This window comes from Chiloscyllium punctatum, chromosome 45, assembly GCF_047496795.1.
Source record: "Chiloscyllium punctatum isolate Juve2018m chromosome 45, sChiPun1.3, whole genome shotgun sequence".
NCBI classification, from domain to species: domain Eukaryota; kingdom Metazoa; phylum Chordata; class Chondrichthyes; order Orectolobiformes; family Hemiscylliidae; genus Chiloscyllium; species Chiloscyllium punctatum.
Window position 1 is genome coordinate 6,206,661 of NC_092783.1, and position 20,063 is coordinate 6,226,723.

Consider the following 20,063-nt stretch of genomic DNA (forward strand, 5'->3'; position numbering starts at 1 on the left):
AATGCCCAAACATCTTTCACAAGTCCATAAATAATCTTCCTTCCATTGTAAGGTCAGAAGTGGGAATGTTTACTAAGAACTGTGCAATATTCAGGATCATTTATGACTTCTCAGATATCAAAGCAAACTATGGTCCTTTGCAGTTAGACCTGGGTTAACAAATTGTGCTACAGTACCTTCCAAGCCCACAACCACCATCATCTAGAAGGACAAGAGCAGCATGTTCCTGGGAACACCACCCTTGCAAGCTCCCCTTCAACACTCATTGTCCTGACTTGGAAATATATTGCGATTCCTTCAGTATCACTGGATCAAGATCCTGAAACACTCTCCCTAATGGCATTATGGGTCCATCTATAGCTTAAGCAGTAGTTCAGGAATGCAACTCAAGGACAACTGGGGATTGGCAATAAATGCTGCCAGTTAGCAATGCCCACATCCCATTAATGAATGAAACAAGTTGTGAACCAGTTGTTGTCTGCCTCCTGGAAGCAAGTGAATGGACCTGGAGAGGAGAAAGATTGATTAACACAAAGTCCTGGCATGCCAAAAGTCCCCGTGGACAGGGACTATTGAACTGCCTTTGCAGTTTGCCCTCAAACCATGTCAATTTTTTTTTTGTGTGTGCATGCTTGTATGTGAAGTTTTATAAGGACGTTAAAGTTTTAACTAGTAGAGTTACATCTTGATAGTTCATAATTATTTATTTCTGTAGACAGAACCCATTTATTTGTAATTCTGCAAATAGAACTTGTTGTTAAGTGCAGAAATCTTCTTCATTCTTTGCTAACCAGAGTCTAAAATGAGAGTTAAATTTGGTAGTTTTGCATATTTTATTAAAATCTTTAATTTGTGTGATTACTCTGGGAACCGCAGGACTTGAATTCCAGTGTGCTACCCTCACTAGTGCAACTTGATCAGAAAATTTCTGAAAATCCAAATACACCACATCCAGTGGTTTTCCCTCATCTGTTCTATTTGTTATGTCCTTAAAAAGGTTTGACAAATGCAAGGTTTATTTCATAAATCCATGTTGACCTCATGTAATAGTGCTTCTCTTTGTGTTCCATTATCATATCCTCTAGAATAGTCAGCAGTATTTTCCTTAGCACTGATGTTTGGCTAATTAATCTGTAATTTCTGGTTTCCTCTCTCCCCTTTTTAAATAGAGAGGTTACATTGGTTCACCCTCCAATCTTCTGGAAAAATTCCAGAATCTACGGAATTTTGGAATAATATATCAAATATACCACCAGGGCAGCACAGTGGCTCAGTGGTGAGCACTGCTGTCTCACAGCACCAGGGACACGGTTTTATTCCAGCCTTGGATGATTGTCTGTGTGGAGTTTGCACATTCTTACTGTGTCTGCGTAAGTTTCCTCTGGGTGCTCTGGTTTCGCCTCAAAGTCCAAAGATGTGCACATTAGGTGGATTGGCCATTCTAAATTGCCCATAACGTTCAGGGATGTGTAGGTTAGGTGCATTGGTCAGGGCTAAATATAGGATAATAGGGTAGGGGAAAGGGTCTGGGATATTCTTCGGACGGTCAGCGTGGACTCTTGGGGCTGAAGGGCCTGTTTCCACACTATAGGGATTCTATGATTCAACGAACTCAATTCTCCCATCCTCTGAAATAGACACAGGCATTCGCTGCAAGATTTCCTGGGTAGTAATCAAGAGTCTGAACCCTGAACAATTTCACCTCTTACCCATTCAGGGTTGCCTAAAGTTAATCCTAGAGTATGTAGGATTGTGTTGTTAAAATTAGATAAGTATACAAGCCAGCAATCAAGCTTCAGGCCAATCTACTCATTGGATAAACTTGCCAGGTTACTAGGTGAGCCCAGAAAGTTTAAACTTGTATTTAACTGTCCCAATTGGTCTTGCCTACATATTCATTTTATCAAACACTGGGACTTGAGCCAATAGCCATTATTGCCAGTACTCCCTCCATACCAGCAGTGCTGAAGCTATGGGATAAACCAGACCAAGTAATTTCCTCTAAACCTGTTATGGACATACTTCACTGTAACAGGGCATCTCATTGAGCAACATAGCTAAGCATTGAAAATTTCATCCCAATTAGACTTGATGGATTCCCATGTCCGACAGAAATGGGAGTCAAATGCATCACAAGAGGGTCAGAAAGTAAGCTTATATGTAATACAACCTGGGCAGTAATTAGTTTAAGGTTATTGTTGCTATTGATTACACTAGTGCAGAAAAGAATGAAACAGTTAAAAGAATCAGATAAATTTCAGTACAGAATTTAGTTATTCAGCTTGATATGTCTGTTACAATGCATACTAGGTAGCTGCCTTCATTCCATTTCCCATACAAAGTGATATTTTGACCTTCAATAATTTTTTCATTATCCCGTTAACCTCTGAAGAAAAAGCCAAGTTCCCACCAGTTAGTCATCCTCAAAAGGGATTGCAGGTCACAAATAGGTCTGTAACACTACATAGTCAGATTCTGTCAGTAACGAACCACAGTGAATTTATTTGTAAATCCACCATATAATTGTCTAGTGAGTTGGTGCAAGCTATTTAAAACCTTCTGTCACTAATTAGCATATATCTGATACCATACCCCTCTAATATCTGTTAATTATCAATAATTCATTTTAATATATGATCATAAGTTGAAGGACTTGGTAAGTTTAAAATATTGCTTGGCAGAAATACGGTGGAACATCGATCCTATGATCTCTTTGGAACAGGTATACTTTTAATCAAATTTCACTGCATGCAGTAATTAAGGAACTCTAACAAACTCAGTCATTTTATCAATATATATATAATTTCTCAGACTTTTAACTCATCGTGTATTGTATTTTTGATGCAGATTATAAACTATGTTGACCATGGATTTTTTTCATATTGAGTGGGTTTGCAACATGACTGCCCCCAGCAGTCTACTTATATTGTAGACATTACCAAGGGCAGGAAACATTTATATTAGATAAACATTAGTGCATGATTGCTTACACTTAAATTGAAGAAAACTGGCTAGATTGGAGTAATAGGTCATTTGTTTCCCTTTTATCAATATTCAATTTAATTATAATTTAAAAAATGATCAATTGATCATTTAAAATATTTTTGTATCTTAGCCAGCAACAACAAGCATTGTCTGGTGACAAATAATATTAATGGCTTCTCCTTGTCTATTGATAGATTTGATTAGAAAACAGGAAAGATCCTGAATAACACTAAATTAAATCAGTGTATTAAGAGACCAGCATTGCTGTTGGTTAAAGCTTTATTTTATCTACAAGTACTTTAGAAGACAGATAGCATGCTGCTCCATTGAAGCCTTGTTGTTGCTTGCCTTAATTTCTACAGTTAAACAAAAGAAAAATGGAAACAAAGAATAAAAATGTAATGGAGAGCTCTGAATACATTAATTTATGACAAAGTGTATGACAAAGAATTATTTACTCTGACATAAATTTACTAACTTTAGCCTCTTAAAAACAGAGTACAGTACATGTATATGTACATCCAAATAACTTTCTATATTTTTACAACTAAGCAGTTTAAACAGTTCTTATAAAAAGCAACCTTTTTGTCAGTAAAGGGTTTATATAGTGTACTAGTAAGAGGTAGTTTTACTATACATGGTTTGTTGTGCTGTCCAATTGTATAGAAATGTAGGCTTTATAGTGTTTCTATGCAGAAAGTTCCTATTGTAATAAATATATTTCTATTGTTCATTTAACTTTCACTTCTACCAAGATATCAAAATATAAAAAAAATCAGTATTTTAAAGCCATCATGTACTCATGCTTTCCTATCAGAATATGATAATATGTGAGATCAACAATTCAACTATCTTTCCTCTGCTGGAGTAATTTGTCAAATCTACCAAAAGACTTAATAGTGTAAAAAATATAATGAAGAGTATATATGGCATTATATTGTCATATAACTCAGCAAGCTGCCATCAAATTCCATTCATGTTTTCAACACGGTATACATTTACATTGGATCATTAGGAGTCTCATGATTCAAGTGCTAATGAATTTTCCCTTTAATGAAATCAACACTGTGAAAGACATTATTTCTTAACATTGTACAGTGACTTTTATAAGCCTATAAAATAAGTGGTTCATTGGTTTTAGGCTCATAGGTGTAACTTTGTTATTCACACACTGACCAGCCACAAACCATCTGAAGACCAGTTCATATCTGTAACTTACCCCTGACCATCCATTATTTTACTTAAATCTATGGCAGTTCTCTTTGCTGAATGATTGAACAGCTACTCATAGGTGTCACCAATATTGTAATTCCACTTAACTGTTCAATGTTACCTCATCCAGTTCTTTGTTTCATTATGTAATTCCCAGGGGGTTTGTGCCTCTCTTGGGATTACTTAGTTCAGATATTTATACATGAGATGTGAAGGAAGGTCCTTTGGTTGGATAAAGGCTGATCTGAATGTTATTGTGGGCTTGTTCTGTTTTCTCTGAAGTGATCAACAGCTCCTCATCAGTGAGGAAAGACTGTCGTGTTGAATAGTTCTCGTCTTTACCATTGCCTTTCCTCTGTTGGCATGGAATTAGAGTTACAGGAGAAAATGGATAGGCCTCCATCATCTTACGATGACTTGCTAGAACTCCAAGCCCGTCAGTTGAATCAAGAATGATTTCATTATCCGCAAAGGTCATCAGTGCTAGGGTGGAATCACATGACTGTTTGTCCATGTCTTCGGAAGTGAGGGAATTTATGCTGCCTTGTTTTGATCGGCACCTTTTCTGCCATTTATACTCACGGAGCATGCGAAGATCCTCTTTGAAATGTGGGTTGAATAACAGATAAAGCAAAGGATTTAGACAAGCAGGCAGTGGGAGGACCAGCAGCAGGATTGATTTAATTACTTCTGGACTGATTAAGAAAAGGTTAAGCAGGGAAGAAAACGTGAGAAAGGCCACAGGACAATATAGGATACAGTTGGTGAAGATCAGCCAAGCTACATGCTTAATCATGGCGCAATCCCAGATGCTGTCAAATTCACCTTTCATTAGGTCACAGTAAAGTTTGGTGTATGTCCCAGTTATAACAAGGAAGCAGAGGATATTCATCATGATTAGAGCCACCATGAAGCCGAGAGTGGAAGGTTTTCCATCGGGGATAGGAGATGGGAGGCAAAGAGGTGAAGTCCCAAATTCTCCAACTGAGAACAGAGGCAGTGCAGCTGCACCAAATGATAGTACCATGCAGCAAGAAGCAGCAATTTTCACACTACTGAAAGATGGCGATTTTCCATAAGCACGGACACAAGACACAGAAATGCTGCACTGGACAGCAGCAAGAGTCAGGAACAATATGGATGCTTCTGAGGAAAATACGGATACAAATCCAGTTATTCTGCAGCCCAAGCCAGTTTCCCATTTTACACCATGCTTTGCAAATTGCCCAAAGGTCATTGCATCAACAATTGCTAAGGTTCCACTGTACAACCCTGTCAACATATTGGCTCCTGCTATCAGACCAATCACAAACTTCACTGGAGATAGGTAGCTGGATGATGCAAATATAGTTGCGATGACTAGTCCATTGCATACCACAGAGATAAGAACTATGCCCCAAACTCCAAGGCGTATTATCCAACTTTCGAAAAGATATTCACATGGATTAAACGGACCTGCAATGATTTTAACAATGTAATGTTAGAAATACTGAAATAAGAATACAAACTTTTCTGTAACTTATTTTACTCAGTTTGTTGCATCTTTTCATTGACATATTTTAACCACTTTTCAAAATCACATGTGTGGTGCAAGGTTACAGACATTTCATATTTTCTGCTTGAAGCTAGAATATGGACTGGGATTTGGCTGTCCAGATTGCTAGCTCAGGTCTGGAAATTTCCCAAATGATTTTAACTCTCTTGGTTAAAAGGTGCAGTGATTCATGGATTTTAGGGGTAGATGCAGGATAGATGCCAGGAGGTGATGGACGCAGGTTGGCTAGAAGTATGAGCTTCATTGGCTGGAACTTGGTCCCAGTTGTTGTAAATGATTTTAGCCTTTCTAACTCACACTCCCAACCTGAATGATTTACATACTTTGCATATGTGATAGCGAGGACTGCAGATGCTGGTGATTAGAGTCAAGAGTATGGTGCTGGAAAACACAACAGGTCAGGCAGCATCCAAGGGGGGGACAGGAGAATCGATGTTTCGGGCAAAAGCCCTTCATTCGGAATGAGGCTGTGAGCCAAGGGAGTGGTGAGATAAATGGGAGTGGTGGGGGGGGGGAGGGGGGGGGGGAAGGTGGGACTGGGGCTAGGTAGCTGAGTGTATGATAGATAGATGGAGGTAGGGATAATGGTGATAGGTTGGAGAGGAGGGTGGAGTGGATAGGTTGGCAGAAAGATGAACAGGTTGGACAGGTCATGAGGGTGGTGCCAAGTTGGAAGGTTGGAAATGGGATAAGGTAGGGTGAGGAGAAATGAGGAAACTGGTGAAATCCACATTGATGCTGTGATCCACACTAACGGCACCAACTTCCAACTCGGCACCACCCTCATGATCTGTCCTACCTGTCCATCCTCGTTCCACCTATCTGTTCCACCCTCCTCTGACCTATCACCAGTACCTTCACCTCAGTCTACCCATCGCGTACTCAGCTATCTTCCCCCCCAGCCCCACACCCCCTCCCATTTACCTCACCACCCCCTTGGTTCCCAGCATCATTCTTGATGAAGTACTTTTGCTTGAAACTTTGATTCTCCTGCCCCTCAGATGCACCTGACCTGCTGTGTTTTTCCAGCACCACACTTTCAACATTACATACTTTGCATGCCAACTTAGTTTCAACTTGAATTTCCTACATCTCAACTGAATGCCATCTCATGACCACAACCTATCCACTTCCCAGCCTTCCACATTGTACTCATGTATGCCAATTCCACTGTCACTCAATAAGTATCCACTAAAGGAAGAGATCAGGAGCCATGTAAACATGAAATAAAATAAACTTCTAGGAATCTAAATCATGAAACAATGACAGCTTTCAAATCTTGTTTTGAATTTATATTAAAATACTAACTTCTGTTTATATTGAATCCTTTAATAGTCTCTCCAAGCTATTAATCAAACTGTGAACTCAGAAAAAATCTTGCTGAGGTTATTATAGCATTTGTAATTCAGCCAAACATTCACAATGAGAAGCCATCAGGGACATATTAATGAAGAAATCTCAAAGAACTGCTGAAACAAAACTATGCCACCTATTCGAACCAGCGGTTTGTTTTTAAATAATCACTTACAACTTCAGCCAGTTTAAAGAGGATACTTTAAACCACCAAGTCATTAAAGTTAAACAGACGTTATTCACACTTCAAGAACATTTACATTGGCTCCATACATTTGTGATCTCCACCTCGTGGACTAGCCCTTAAAACCATCAAACTGGTATTGGTTGAACTCAGCACTCTGACATAAAGGGCTCATGTATGAAACATCGCTTCTCCTGCTTCTCAGATGCTGCCTGACCTGCTCAACTTTTCCAACTCAACCTTTTCAAACCTGATTCTCCAGCATCTGCAGTCCTCACTTGCTGAATTTGGCCTCTTTTTTTCTTTCATGAATTCATAGAATCATAGAATCCCCACAGTGTACAAGCAGACCATTCAGCCCATCAAGTCCATACCAATTCTCTGAAGAGCATCCCACCCAGACCCATGCCCCCTACTCTATCCCTGTAACTCAGCATTTCCCATGGCTAATCCACCTAACCTACACATTCCTGGACACTATTGGCAATTTAGCATGGCCAATCCACCCAACCTGCACATCTTTAAACTGTGGGAGGAAACTGGAATTACACCTGTCCATCTTTCCTCTATTAGCAAAAATGGGATCAGTCAAAAGTTGGGGTGTGTTTGGGTGTATTTGGATATTGTTGCTATTTTATCTGGAACTAGGTATTTCAGTTGCATTTATTTCTTTTGCTTTTGGAGTGTTGCAAGCATTTTGGTGACTCACCTGGAGTAGGTGTGCATTGAATACTGGGATGCAGTTTAGGATCGTCCACATCGAACTGGAAATCATCCATATCTAGGTAAACTGTATATTTTTGAAAGAAGAAAATAATGTTAGCAGATGATTTCATGAGAATTTTAGCAGAGCCAGCAAAAAAATAAAACATCACATTCACTTTTGAGCAACATATTGGGTAAAATATTTTCATAACAGATATTACATTAAAGGGTTGGTGTGGAAAGGAAGAAACCCATAGCTAGATGGTCACTGTTTAAAAATAAGCAGTCATTCATTTAAGAGAGAGAAGAGAATGATTTTTCTCTCTTCCCAAAAGGCAGTTCTTTGAATATTTTTGAGGCAGAGGTAGATAGATGGTTGATTAGTAAGTAATGTAAGGGTATTGGGGTTAGATGGGAATATGGAGTTATCCAATCAGTTCTGACATTATTGGATAGTAGACCAGGCTCAAGAGTCCAAGTGGCCTCTTTCTGCTTCTAGTTTGTATGCTCATCAGAGTTGGTGGTCAACTCTGATGAACGCTGTTCTCCGAAAAAGTGACCCTTTTAACGTATAAACACTGCATTATTATTGTGGTTTTGATCATAAACAATGACTCCATGATTACAGAGTTTCCAGCAGGGAGTGTCACTTAAGAAATCATGCAAGGGTGAGCTTCAGGTGAGGAAGGTTGGAATACGGAGGGGGTTGGGGGAGTAGTGAAGGTTGGGAAATATCTGGAAAGTTGTCAGAGATTTGCTGCAGTCAGACTATATAAATCTAAAGGCACAATGGAACAGTAGAGCAATAAGGTAAAAACAAGTCAATTTGTGTGAGAATTATGTCTAGTAAACTGAAGAAACATGAGGAAAATATCAAGGAGTTGGCCCTGCACGGAAAGGAATAAAACAGAGGTGGTGGGGTTTAGGCTGGTATCTTGGCAATAATGATATGGAGGGAGGTGGTAGCAATATTTGAATATCATTGCTTTAACCTAGCTTCCTCTTTTTAGCTCAGGGCAGGGTTTAGCATGACCACCAAGGGAGCAAGATCTGCTTGTTCTTTCTAAACTTTCTGTTCTGCATCTTTATCTGATTATGCAAAAGAGCCGTGAGGTTATGCTGCAGATCTATGGAGTTCTGGTGATTCTCTTCTTGATAACCACTCAGTTGGGATGACACCTTCACCATGGCTGCATGTAGATGGATGATAGAACATGTCTCTTGTTATTCAGGAGTAGCATGTCTCACTGTGTGGAGGAGTGTGCTCAGCCTTCATCTGCAGGGTGTGCTACTGTATTAACCCCCTAAGGCCCAAGGAGAATCACTTAATTAATATCCATGTGGAGTTCGGTGAGTATGAGTTCCCTCAGCAACAGGCAATGGCCTGCCCAAGTGGAACTCATCACCTGATGTAGTACATCCCTACCTTTGAGCCATGGGGCCTGGCTCAAGTTCCACCTGTTCCAAAGGGGTGTAATAACATCTCTGAACTGGTTGATTAGAAACATGAGTTCAAAAAGATTATAAAGCACACCTATAAGGCCCTCTTGTGGCACAATGGTAGTGCCACTATTCCTGGACTAGAAGGCCTGGGTTCAAGTCCGACCAGTTCCAGAGGTGTATAATAACATCTCTGTACAGGTTGATTAGAAAAATAGATTAAGTTTAAAAAAAAAGACCCAAGTCGGTGGGAATGTCACTCAAGGATGAGTCTGCAGAAGTATCTATCCTGGGCTGGGACTACACTATGTATGCCAAGATCAGTGAGTTTCATGTGGAGTCTAATAATAAAGGATGTTCCTTTACAGTCAGGTTTCCTGAGTTATTACAGTTGCCAATGACTGACGTCTGAGAAACTCTTTTGCTTCTTCAGTTCCCATTTTAGGTCATTTCCATTGAGCGTCTTGGATCCTGTCACTGGTCACATGTCGCTGCAATTGCCCTTCTAAGAATGTGAAGGAAAATGCAGGAGGAACAGGGCCAACAGCAAGCCCAGGAGCAGCAGTAAAGCGGAGGATGAGGAGCACCCATTTCAGGGAAAAGTCACAACCACAGGGCCCCAGAATGTCCAGGAGGGCCAGGGCTTTTAAGGTCCAACTCCATATCCTAGGGATGAATAAGTGCCGATGAAAGCTCTGTATGTGCTGGGACACAGAATCAAACTATATTGGATGCTGAATGGGACCTGAGAGGCTCAGGAATAGGAGACCATCTTCTGCTGGTGGTTGTGAAGGTCACTGCTGCTTGACTGGATCCTTCCAGTGAGCAATGGGTGACCTGTATGGGATCTCTCAGTTGTGCCCCTAGAAGTGTATCAGGACAATGATCAATGCCATCTGGGCACAGTCACAGTTTTCCCAAGAGTAGGTCAGTGCTGCAGCCCGGGCAACTGGATTCAGAAACATAGCTGGGTCCCCTGAGGTGCCATTAACTGCACATACTGCGTGTCGCAGTGCAGCAGAATTAATAAACAGGAAAGCATTTCACGTGATTAATGCTCAGGTGATCTGAATATTTGTACATTCTGGAGCACACTTGTGTATCAGCTGCTTTTGAGTCTCTGGGTGCCTCACAAGCCTGGCTACTGGGGGACAAGAACTAACCACTGTGACCATGGCTCATGATACCTTTGTGCAGCCACCTGACTAAGAGGCAGATTTAAAGCCACCCGCCTGGCAATATAACCATCTCTCTTAACTGGCACCTTACCTATCTCTTCCACTTTGCACCCTGCAGTCACTTACCTGCCTCATTAGCCCTCAACTATTACATACCTAACTTTCCTCAGCTGCTATCAAAGTGCCTTAGGGATCTTTTAAGAGACCTGTCTTGGTCTGCACCCTACTGCTGTACTGAGTGGACTTCCTCCAATGAATGCATTCAGGTCAGGTCAAATTTGGAATGTTGGCCGGAAAGTGATTAACATAAGTAAGAGTATCATTGATCAAATTTGTTCAAATGTTAATTGGAATAGCTTGACCATTCTCTCTGTATCTACTTTATTAAAACCTTTCATAACTTTGGAGACTTCTAGTAGGGAACCCCTCAGTCTTCTTGTTTTCAACAGAAAAGTGACCTAGCCAATCCTCTCCTAATATGTACATACAGCCAGTTCTACTATAATTGATGTCTATCTTTGCACCTTCTCCAGTGTGTCTATGAACTTTTTTATAACAACGCAACTGGAACAATATTATTATACTTACAGTTGCTGTCTGGTGGGACAGGAAAAACACCCATAGTTCTTTTCTGGACATCTTCATCATCACTGAGTGTAGCCTCTGCATCCCAAAGGTTAGACTGCTTGTAATTATTTTTGCAGGATCCATATGCGCAACACTGATAAGCATAAGGCATTTCTAACACTCTGCAATACAAGACACAAACTTTACAATTAATTTATAAGCTGTAAAGACTATAAATCTAAATACACAAAGTAATATTATACATCAACAATATCATTAGACAGCTAAAAAAAACTGTTTAGATTTGTTTCAAGGATAGCAGTGAAATCGTAATTGGACATTAGTTTGTTTGCATGATGTACTCTGCTTTCCTACAGGCAAAGGTGCTCTTGTATATTTAAATTGCGATATGAATGGTTCTTCCTGTCAAAGGAGAGAGTTAGTTCAATAATTTCATCTGTTTTCCCCTCTGATTTCCACAAATACACTGTGTACTAAAGCCTTGCTGATTTGAAAAACACAAATTTGGACAACTGTACTTATATTGCTGCAAGACCTTTCCCGAGTCTACTATTATTTTTATTATTTTTTTATGTTACAACTGCTAAGTTACCATAAGCCACATTGGTCAGAAAAACTTGGTTTGAAATATCATCAGATGCAATTTTGCCACTTTTGGTTTAGGTCTGATGGTGGTGAAGCAGCCAATCCCAACACCAAGAAACCCCATCCAAATGCCCAACAATTAGCTTATTAAGAGCGGACAAGAGCATTTCTCTGTGAATCAGAGGCCTCGGGTCCCAGGACACTGCCAGTAAATCAAAGGTTGACAACATCTGGGTCCTAAACTTCACCAGCCCAAGCCTACTCTTCAGGAGATCAAGTGGGAAAAGGTTAAGTACTTCTTATACTCGTTACTTGGGGTGGGGATTCAGAGGCAAGGGCATGTGGGTGAATTTCTGACACTGTGCTATGGCTCCTTGTACTTGCCTTCAAGCGATCCTAGATTTGAGCAAGTGGAGCACCACCTTCAAATTGAGTGGGCAGGTTGCCACAGTTTCTGGCCAGAAAAATAACCACCTTTATTGCTTACCAGAGAATGAGGTGATCAGGGAGCTATGAAGGTGAGGCTCTTAAATGGCCATTCAGTGAACATTTAAGGGCCCCAATTGACAGCAAGGCTGAGAAGATTGCTCATGGCGCTTCCAGCTGAGATGGAAAACAGTGGGCGTGTTTCTTCCAAGGCCTACTCACTCAATTATATTCCCTCCTCTTCACCTCTAGCAGTGGAAAATTATGTCCATAGTTTTTTTTTGGCTAATTGCTGCCTTAACAGCATGAGGAAGGCCAATGCATTGAGGACAGATGTCTGTCAACTTTGCTGTAGCTTAGAATTTATTTTGTTCTTATTCATTCATGGGATGAGGGCATCACTGTCCAGGTCAGCATTTATTACCCATCTCTAATTGCCCAGAGGACAGTTAAAAGTCAACCACATGGCCGTGGGTCTAGAGTCACATGTAGGCCAGACCAGGTAAGGACGGCAGTTTCCTTCCCCAAAAGAACCAGATAGGTTTTTCCTGACAATTGGCAATGAATTCATTGTCATCATTAGACTCTTAATTCCAGGATTTTATTGAATTCAAATTCCACCATTTGATATGGCCAGATTTGAACCCAGGTTCCCAGAACATTACTTGTGTCTCTGGATTAACAGTTCAGTTGAACAAAACGGCACAGTGGCACAGTGGTTAACACTGCTACCTCACAGCACCAGCGACCCAGGTTCAATTCCTGTGTTGGGCAACTGTCTGTGTGGAGTTTGCATATTCTCCCTGTGTCTCCCTGGCTTAAGGGGCAGCTCAGTGGTTAGCACTGCTGCTTCACAGCACCAGGGACCTGGGTTCAATTCCTGCTTCAGGCAACTGTCTGTGTGGAGTTTGCACATTTTCCCCGGGTCTGTGTGGGTTTCCTCCGGGTACTTCAGTGGCCTCCCACAGTCCAAACATGTGCAGGTTAGGTGAATTGGCCATGCTAAATTGCCCATAGTGTTTGGTGCATTAGTCAGGGGGAATGGGTCTGGATAGGTTGCTCTTTGGAGGGTCGGTGTGGACTTGCTGGGTCAAAGGGCCTGTTTCCACACTGTAGGTAATCTAATTTTAAAAACATTCTGTAATCGTCAATGAACATTCCTACTTCTGACCTTATGATGGAGAAAAGTTTGTGCTGAAGCAGGTGAAGATAGGACCGAGGACCAATCATGAGGTGCTCCTGCAGAGATGCTCTCAAACAATCACAAGCATGTTTGTTTGTACTATGTATGACTCCAAGCAATGGAAGGTTTTTGCCAATTCCTATTAACTTTAGCTTTGCCATACTTGGTCAAACTCAGCATTGATGACAAGGACAATAATGAGCCTGTTAGCATCAAGAACAGGAAAGAAGCAGCAAGTGATTGGAGGAGCAAATCCTCAGCATTTCATTCCATTCAACTTATGAGATGGTCTGACTGGCAAATTCAGTCATGATGGTAACCAGAGTGACCTGAGGAGTTTTGGGGCCAGATTCCCCTGGTACTATGCATTTCAATTCTGGCAGAGGGCTTTTCAGTGCATTGCTTTTGCAGGTGGAAAGAAAATACACAGCAATGAATCAGGCCTTTAAAACAGCTCCCCTCCACACTTGCCATCCCCTCCAATAGGCACCTGTTGCTCAACCAAAAATCTGATGGTTTGAGGGCAGGTGAGTTTCCTACCTGTGCTCCCAACTCAGGAGTGAGATATCCAGCCTTCATTGCCATTCACTTGGTATATTAGTGCAGTGTAGGCGTAACACTGTTCTGTGGGGAGGTGACAGACCACGAGTACACATTCTCTTTCACCCTCCACTTATGCTGCCTGAACTGCTTTTTATGTCTAGCATTTATATGTCCAAATAATCTATTTTTCACCTTAATTCTTTTTTTTATTAAGCAATTACAAGACAAGCGGAAGTGAAATGATTTGAAGTAAAATTGCCTCTTGAACAATGAGTTGTGCAACTCTTATGCAGTAAGCAAAAAACATCAGTGCAATTCTTTCACCACAAAGTTCTGCATTTTTTTTCTTATGTTTCACATTTAAATTAAGGGTTATGATTGGTTACAAAAAGTTACTTGCTTGGATTTCTCCTGTTTGGTTTGAACTCATCACATAAAGTTCTTTAAGTTTAAATTTATTGTTCCTTAAAACTTTAGAATGTAGAATTCCCTGAATTAATCTTTTTATATTATTGCTTACAATATTGAATAAAAGTAATTTCAGGTTATTGGGACGGCACGGTGGCTCAGTGGTTAGTACTGCTGCCTCACAGCACCAGGGTCCTGGGTTCAATTCTTGTCTTGAGCAACTGTCTGTGTGGAGTTTGCACATTCTCCCTGTGTCTGTGGTTTCCTCCCACAGTCCAAAGATGTGCAGGTTAGGTGAATTGACCATGCTAAATTGCCCATAGTGTTAGGTGGATTAGTCAGGAGTGAATGTAGGGGAATGGGTCTGGGTGGGCTGCTCTTCAGAGGGTCGGTGTGGATTTGTTGGGCCGAAGGGCCCATTTCCACACTGTAGGGAATCTAATCTAATATGATTGCCATGACTTTTATTGCTAGTTCCACATTCACATTCAAATCGAGAATAAAATCATGAGGCGTACAGATAGGGTTAATGGTAGATGTCGTTTCCCTAGAATGGAGGATTTCATGACTAGGGGGCGTATTTTTAGGTGAGAGGAGAGAGATTAAAAAAGACATGAGGGGCAATATTTTTACACAGATGCAAAATGGTGTCCCTTTAAGCTAACGTCACTTCTGTAGATCAAGAACACTTCTGTTAAATAGACAGTATAAAGTGTCACACGAACAAAAGAAAACAATTTCTATTTTGTTCTGCACCAGAGGGTAAATGTTTCAATGTCTAGAAATGAAGCATTCTCAATTACGATTGACTTTTAATAAATTATTTTTTTCTACCTTAGCTTGGGAAAGCTGTCTTCTGAATAGGATTCTGATAATGCCAGGTTTCCTTTGAGCTTCAGGTGCGTCAATCCACTTAGACCACTCAAAGGGAGGGAAGAAAGTTGATTGAAGGTCAGGTCCCTGTCAATAATAGATATATTGAAGGTTTGCATTTAAAAGGTTAATTTGTGATGAATTGAATATTCTGATAACACATGAGATCCTGATTTATTTACAGATGTTTCCATTGCAAGTTACTATGATCTCTTTTCATCACAGAACTAGTGCCTATGACTGTTGCCTCTACTGGGGAGACCCACCTAAGTAAACAAAATCTCTCTACTTCTAAAGTCAAAGTACTTGGTACTAGCAGCCACGACTGTCCTGTGTTGTAGGTAGGACTGGGTGTTGACAGTACCCATATGTGCAAACGTTGGTAATTGTCAGTTAATTAACTGGTGAAGGGATACAAGGCAGGGGTGAATGTGATTGAAGGGGGACAATGAGGGAACTGCAGGAAATGGGAAGACTAATGTTTCATTGTGCAGCTCAAAGGAGCTATCTGGGTTCACAACTAAATGTGAAAATTTTCTTTGTTTGTCAGAGCCTTCAGTTTCGTCAGGTTTGGCCTGATGGCCTGATGGCACCATTTTGCAGTTTCAGCTCCAGTCAAAACAGATCAAGCACCAATCATGCCATCAAGGCCTGAGGTGCATGTTTAAAGATCACCCTTTCCTTGCTGCCTTCAGATTAAAATTGCAAACTGTCAGATTGCAGTGAGGAAAGAATGGATAAGTTGAGTTCTTCTTACAATTACAATTAGGGCCATGAAAATTACCCAAGTGATTGCAAAATCATTTCGTAAGTTGTTATTTTATTTGTGTCCCGTGTGCAGCTTATTTTTTCATCCTTTTAACTGCCTGAGAATGGTGGAAATCTCTCATATTCCCTGCTCACATCAAATGAGTGAGGGGCCTGTGAGCAATCGTTTATTCAACCAATCATATCTGAATGCACATTGTATAATTCTGGAACTGAGTATACACTCTGTGAACAATTTTGTCTACACCAGTGATTATTCATATGAAGTACATAGTCAACAAGTGAACTGTAGGATTATCACTACCAACTTTGTGATGAAATGTAAATAATGGTCTGATCAACTACAGAATTTTGTCATTCAGGTGAAATATTTTTTGCTTCCATTTCTTTTTTAAAATATTTGTTAAATTATTAATTGAATTCTTAAGTGTGGCTGCTTCTTTTAAATTTTGCTAGCGTTTTACAAGAGAAACAATTTAACATGACTTTGAAATAATTCAATTTTCTTCTGTCAATCCATCAGTTTCCATATTTTCAATATCACTGATAAAAATGTTATTTAAATACTGAATACTTCTATCACTGAAACTTAAATTCACGGAGGGTAGTGCAAAATGATGGCCTGGCTTGATCAAACAAATTGTAGTTGGAAGGCACTTGATACTCCAGATTGTACAATAGACAGAAAATGGTTGAATGCTATCATGAGGTGAGAGATAGAGAAAGTGAAAAGAAACCATAATGATTAGACCACTCAATAGATATTTTATCACATTACAGTTTCTTTACATTTATTTAAAAGTAATAATGTTAAATTTTAAACAGTTTTCTTATTATTGGAAGCTAAATCTGCAATGCTATGAGAAGTATAACATTTTACTTAAAAACACTAAAAATGAACACTTACAGCTTTGTTAAAGAACGTAATGAAGCAAAGGCATCAAGATGAATTTCAGCTATTTTGTTCCAGCTAAGATCTCTGGAGTGAAAAAAAAACATTATTAGGTAAATATCTAATTTATAGTTTGAAATACTACAATTTCATCACAAGTCATATTACATGTAGTGTGAGCTGTATAACATTTCATGCAGGATATTGAGGTGCAGGTCGTACTAATTCAAAATGTTAGATTCTGGTATCAAGAACTTGCTGACTTTTAGCCTCAAATATAACTTTGATCATCACCTATTCTGAGGTAGCCTTGAGCAAAATTCCAATGTGGAGGCCAATGAACATGAACATTTATAGGCAAGAAAATGAACTCAGGTAAAATGAACAGAAATTCAACTGTAAGCTATGAAGTATTACCAAGGAATTGTCCATCACTGCATATACTGAAAACATATGATCTTTACATAGCATGTAACTACAGGGCTAACCACTCCTAACTGACAGTAACCCAGAAATATTTTTGCCCCTAACAGTATATGATGAACAGAAATAGTTTTCACAAAACTCTTGAGTGCAAATAAGCTTATACTTGGATCATAGAGTAAAATAGTAAACAAGGAGGCCTTTCAGTATGTTATGTCAGCACCAGTTTCATATTCCAATTCTCCTGCCCTGTCCCTATAATCTTTTACATTTTTAAAAAATATAAATACTACTTATGTCACATTTATAAGACTATTATGAATTTTACTTTCAAAACTTTTTCCAGCAGAACATTCTCTATCCCAATGCCTCTCTGCATAAAACAAATTTTTGAACATTTTCCTCTACTCTTTTAATGTTGGTTTTGAATTTATACCTTTTAGCTAATAACTCAATGGCCAGCGTAAATAGCTTCCCACTTAGTCCTACCTCATAACTTTATCAATGAAGCCTGATAGATTTGATGCCTTCTACTAGATTTCTTCTTACCACTACTTTTTAAAAATGATAAAAACACTAAATTTTCTAATGTTGCCTCTCAATTAAGCCTGGTCATCAAATGCAAAGTACTGCATGTGCTGAAAATCTGAAATAAAACAGAAACTGCTAGTCAACAATTACCATTGATGTCAGGATATAAATTGAGCTTTGAAGTCTTGAAATATTCCTCTGAAATTGAGGGTCAATTTATAGGTGCAGTATAAAAGTATTGCTGTTGGCCTAGGTGTGGGCGTTCACTAAGTTTATCACAAGGTGTCTGCTCTGTGTGGAGACTGAAAAGATCTGAGCCAATAAGTCTGATAGGCCTCTGATCAGGAAATGTTCTTAAGCTCCATGTGGCCATGTCTTAAACTCCTACGGCACCTTCTCAACACAGTAGGTATCACCAGTTTGATCCCTTGCACCCAGTCATAAAGTACTGGTAACTAAAACATTTGTTTTGTAGGGTGAAAAATTGAGGTTGACCATTAATGCGAGCATTGTATACCATGGGTTAAAAAGATAGGTTTACTTCTATGCTGAGAATACTAAAACAAAATTGATTTGTGGAGCCAGAAAGAGCTGGATGAGTTATTCACTATGATTGATAGTATGTGCTCCTCCTAACTTTCCTTTCCTTTGACTTTGTGTAAAGAAAATTCAAGCACATTTTAGTCAACTACTGATTCAGATGGAGATTTTAAATCTTTGACAGAATTACAATTGGGCCCAATACCTTTCATTGTCTGACCACTGACCAAGTTAAAATTACCTCCATGTGATTAGATCTGAATCACAAGTGAATTTTATTCTGAGAATTCCACTCTCTCCTTGCCTTACTAATTCCAAATACCATTATCCTGCAAGGACATAATAATTTAAGTAATTCTACTGATCAGAGGAGTGACTTGGCCCAGATTTCTCCGATCTCCAAACTGCTGGTTATTGTGTAGACTAAAATGCAGGTTGGGACTTCACAGACGTCGCCTCATAATGACTTTTTAGATATTTTTCTGGAAGTCTGAACTATTGCTGGGCAATTTCTATCTTCTCCAAGACTACATGAAAAAAATCTGACTCTGAACTGGAGATTCTGGGCAGTTTTAACATGTTTACCTCAACGTTTTAAAATAAAATTAATGGGAGATAAGCATGAAGGCAGCCCTTTTGCCCATCCCTAACTGTCCAGATGGCAGCCAAGAGTCCACAACATTGCTGTAGATCTGTAGGCCAGATTACGTAAGAAGGACAGATTTACTTCCCTAAAATGACATTAGTGAACAAGACTTTTTAAAACATTGGCTACAAGGACACCATTGGGCTAGTTTTTTTTAAAAACTTCAGATTCCTTGACTGAAATCAAATCTCTATCTGCTATGGTTGGATTCGAACCCATGCTCCCTGCACACTAGCTTAATGACAATACAATGGCATTACCATTATGCCAGCACCTCCCTACATAGAAAACATTAAACAGATTAAAACCACTTATATTGCCTGAATGGGTATAAATCATACACCTCGTACTCAACTTCACGACTATTCCTGATCCTCTGACTCTGTCCCTCACCTGATCTTGTCACCTGGCTCCTTCACATCCCAACCTTTGACTCATCCACAAGAACAACAGACACAAATGCTGGTAACTCCCCTCCCTCACCTTTGACCTGACGTATGACCCACTGAAACTCTGAATACTACCTCCCCAATCTACTCCACTATTCCTGATCCATTTACCCATCTTACCACTTGCCACCCTACCCAACTGTCACTTTACCAGCCCATACATCAACTACCACATTCATCTGCTAGCTTATTCCCTTATCCATTTACTTAACATACTTATCGTGTCTAGGTAGGTTTTCAAAGAAGCTTTGAGGTGCTTAAATTTCTTGTTTACCAGAATACAGCAACTAGGGCCATATAAAAGGGGGTTCTGTGAAGATTCTCTCCCTTGCTTTTCTTTAAGAATTTTATGTTTGGTGAGTTTGGAAATACCTTCCATTGAAAAATCAGATCATAAGATTGGAGAAAGGTAAGTAGGCTTTTTTTTGTTTAAGGGGGGTGGCAAATACAGGATACGAACCCAGAACAGATTTGGGCCATTATCAGCGCACTCAAAAACGTACCTTCAGCAGACCCTAACTTAACTTAAGCCAAAGTGAACTTTAATATTTCTGCCATTCCTTTACTATTCATACAAATTCCTTTTTATCTTTGTA

The 20,063-nt window shown here is 39.6% G+C and overlaps 1 protein-coding gene across 4 annotated transcripts in view; it reads right to left on the minus strand.

The window, feature by feature from the left end:
• Window positions 1-4,020: 4,020 nt before the first annotated feature.
• The window catches only part of lgr6 (leucine-rich repeat containing G protein-coupled receptor 6), a 255,696-nt gene continuing 239,653 nt past the window's right edge, over window positions 4,021-20,063 (minus strand). For all 4 annotated transcript variants that reach the window (XM_072563204.1, XM_072563206.1, XM_072563205.1 and 1 more), the window contains 5 exons: window positions 16,894-16,965; window positions 15,180-15,305; window positions 11,201-11,361; window positions 7,999-8,079; window positions 4,021-5,652 (listed from right to left, as the gene is read on the minus strand). In XM_072563204.1, the coding sequence (XP_072419305.1) occupies window positions 4,394-5,652; window positions 7,999-8,079; window positions 11,201-11,361; window positions 15,180-15,305; window positions 16,894-16,965 (1,699 nt within the window). In that variant the 3' untranslated portion in view covers window positions 4,021-4,393. The remainder of the gene's footprint in view (window positions 5,653-7,998; window positions 8,080-11,200; window positions 11,362-15,179; window positions 15,306-16,893; window positions 16,966-20,063) is intronic.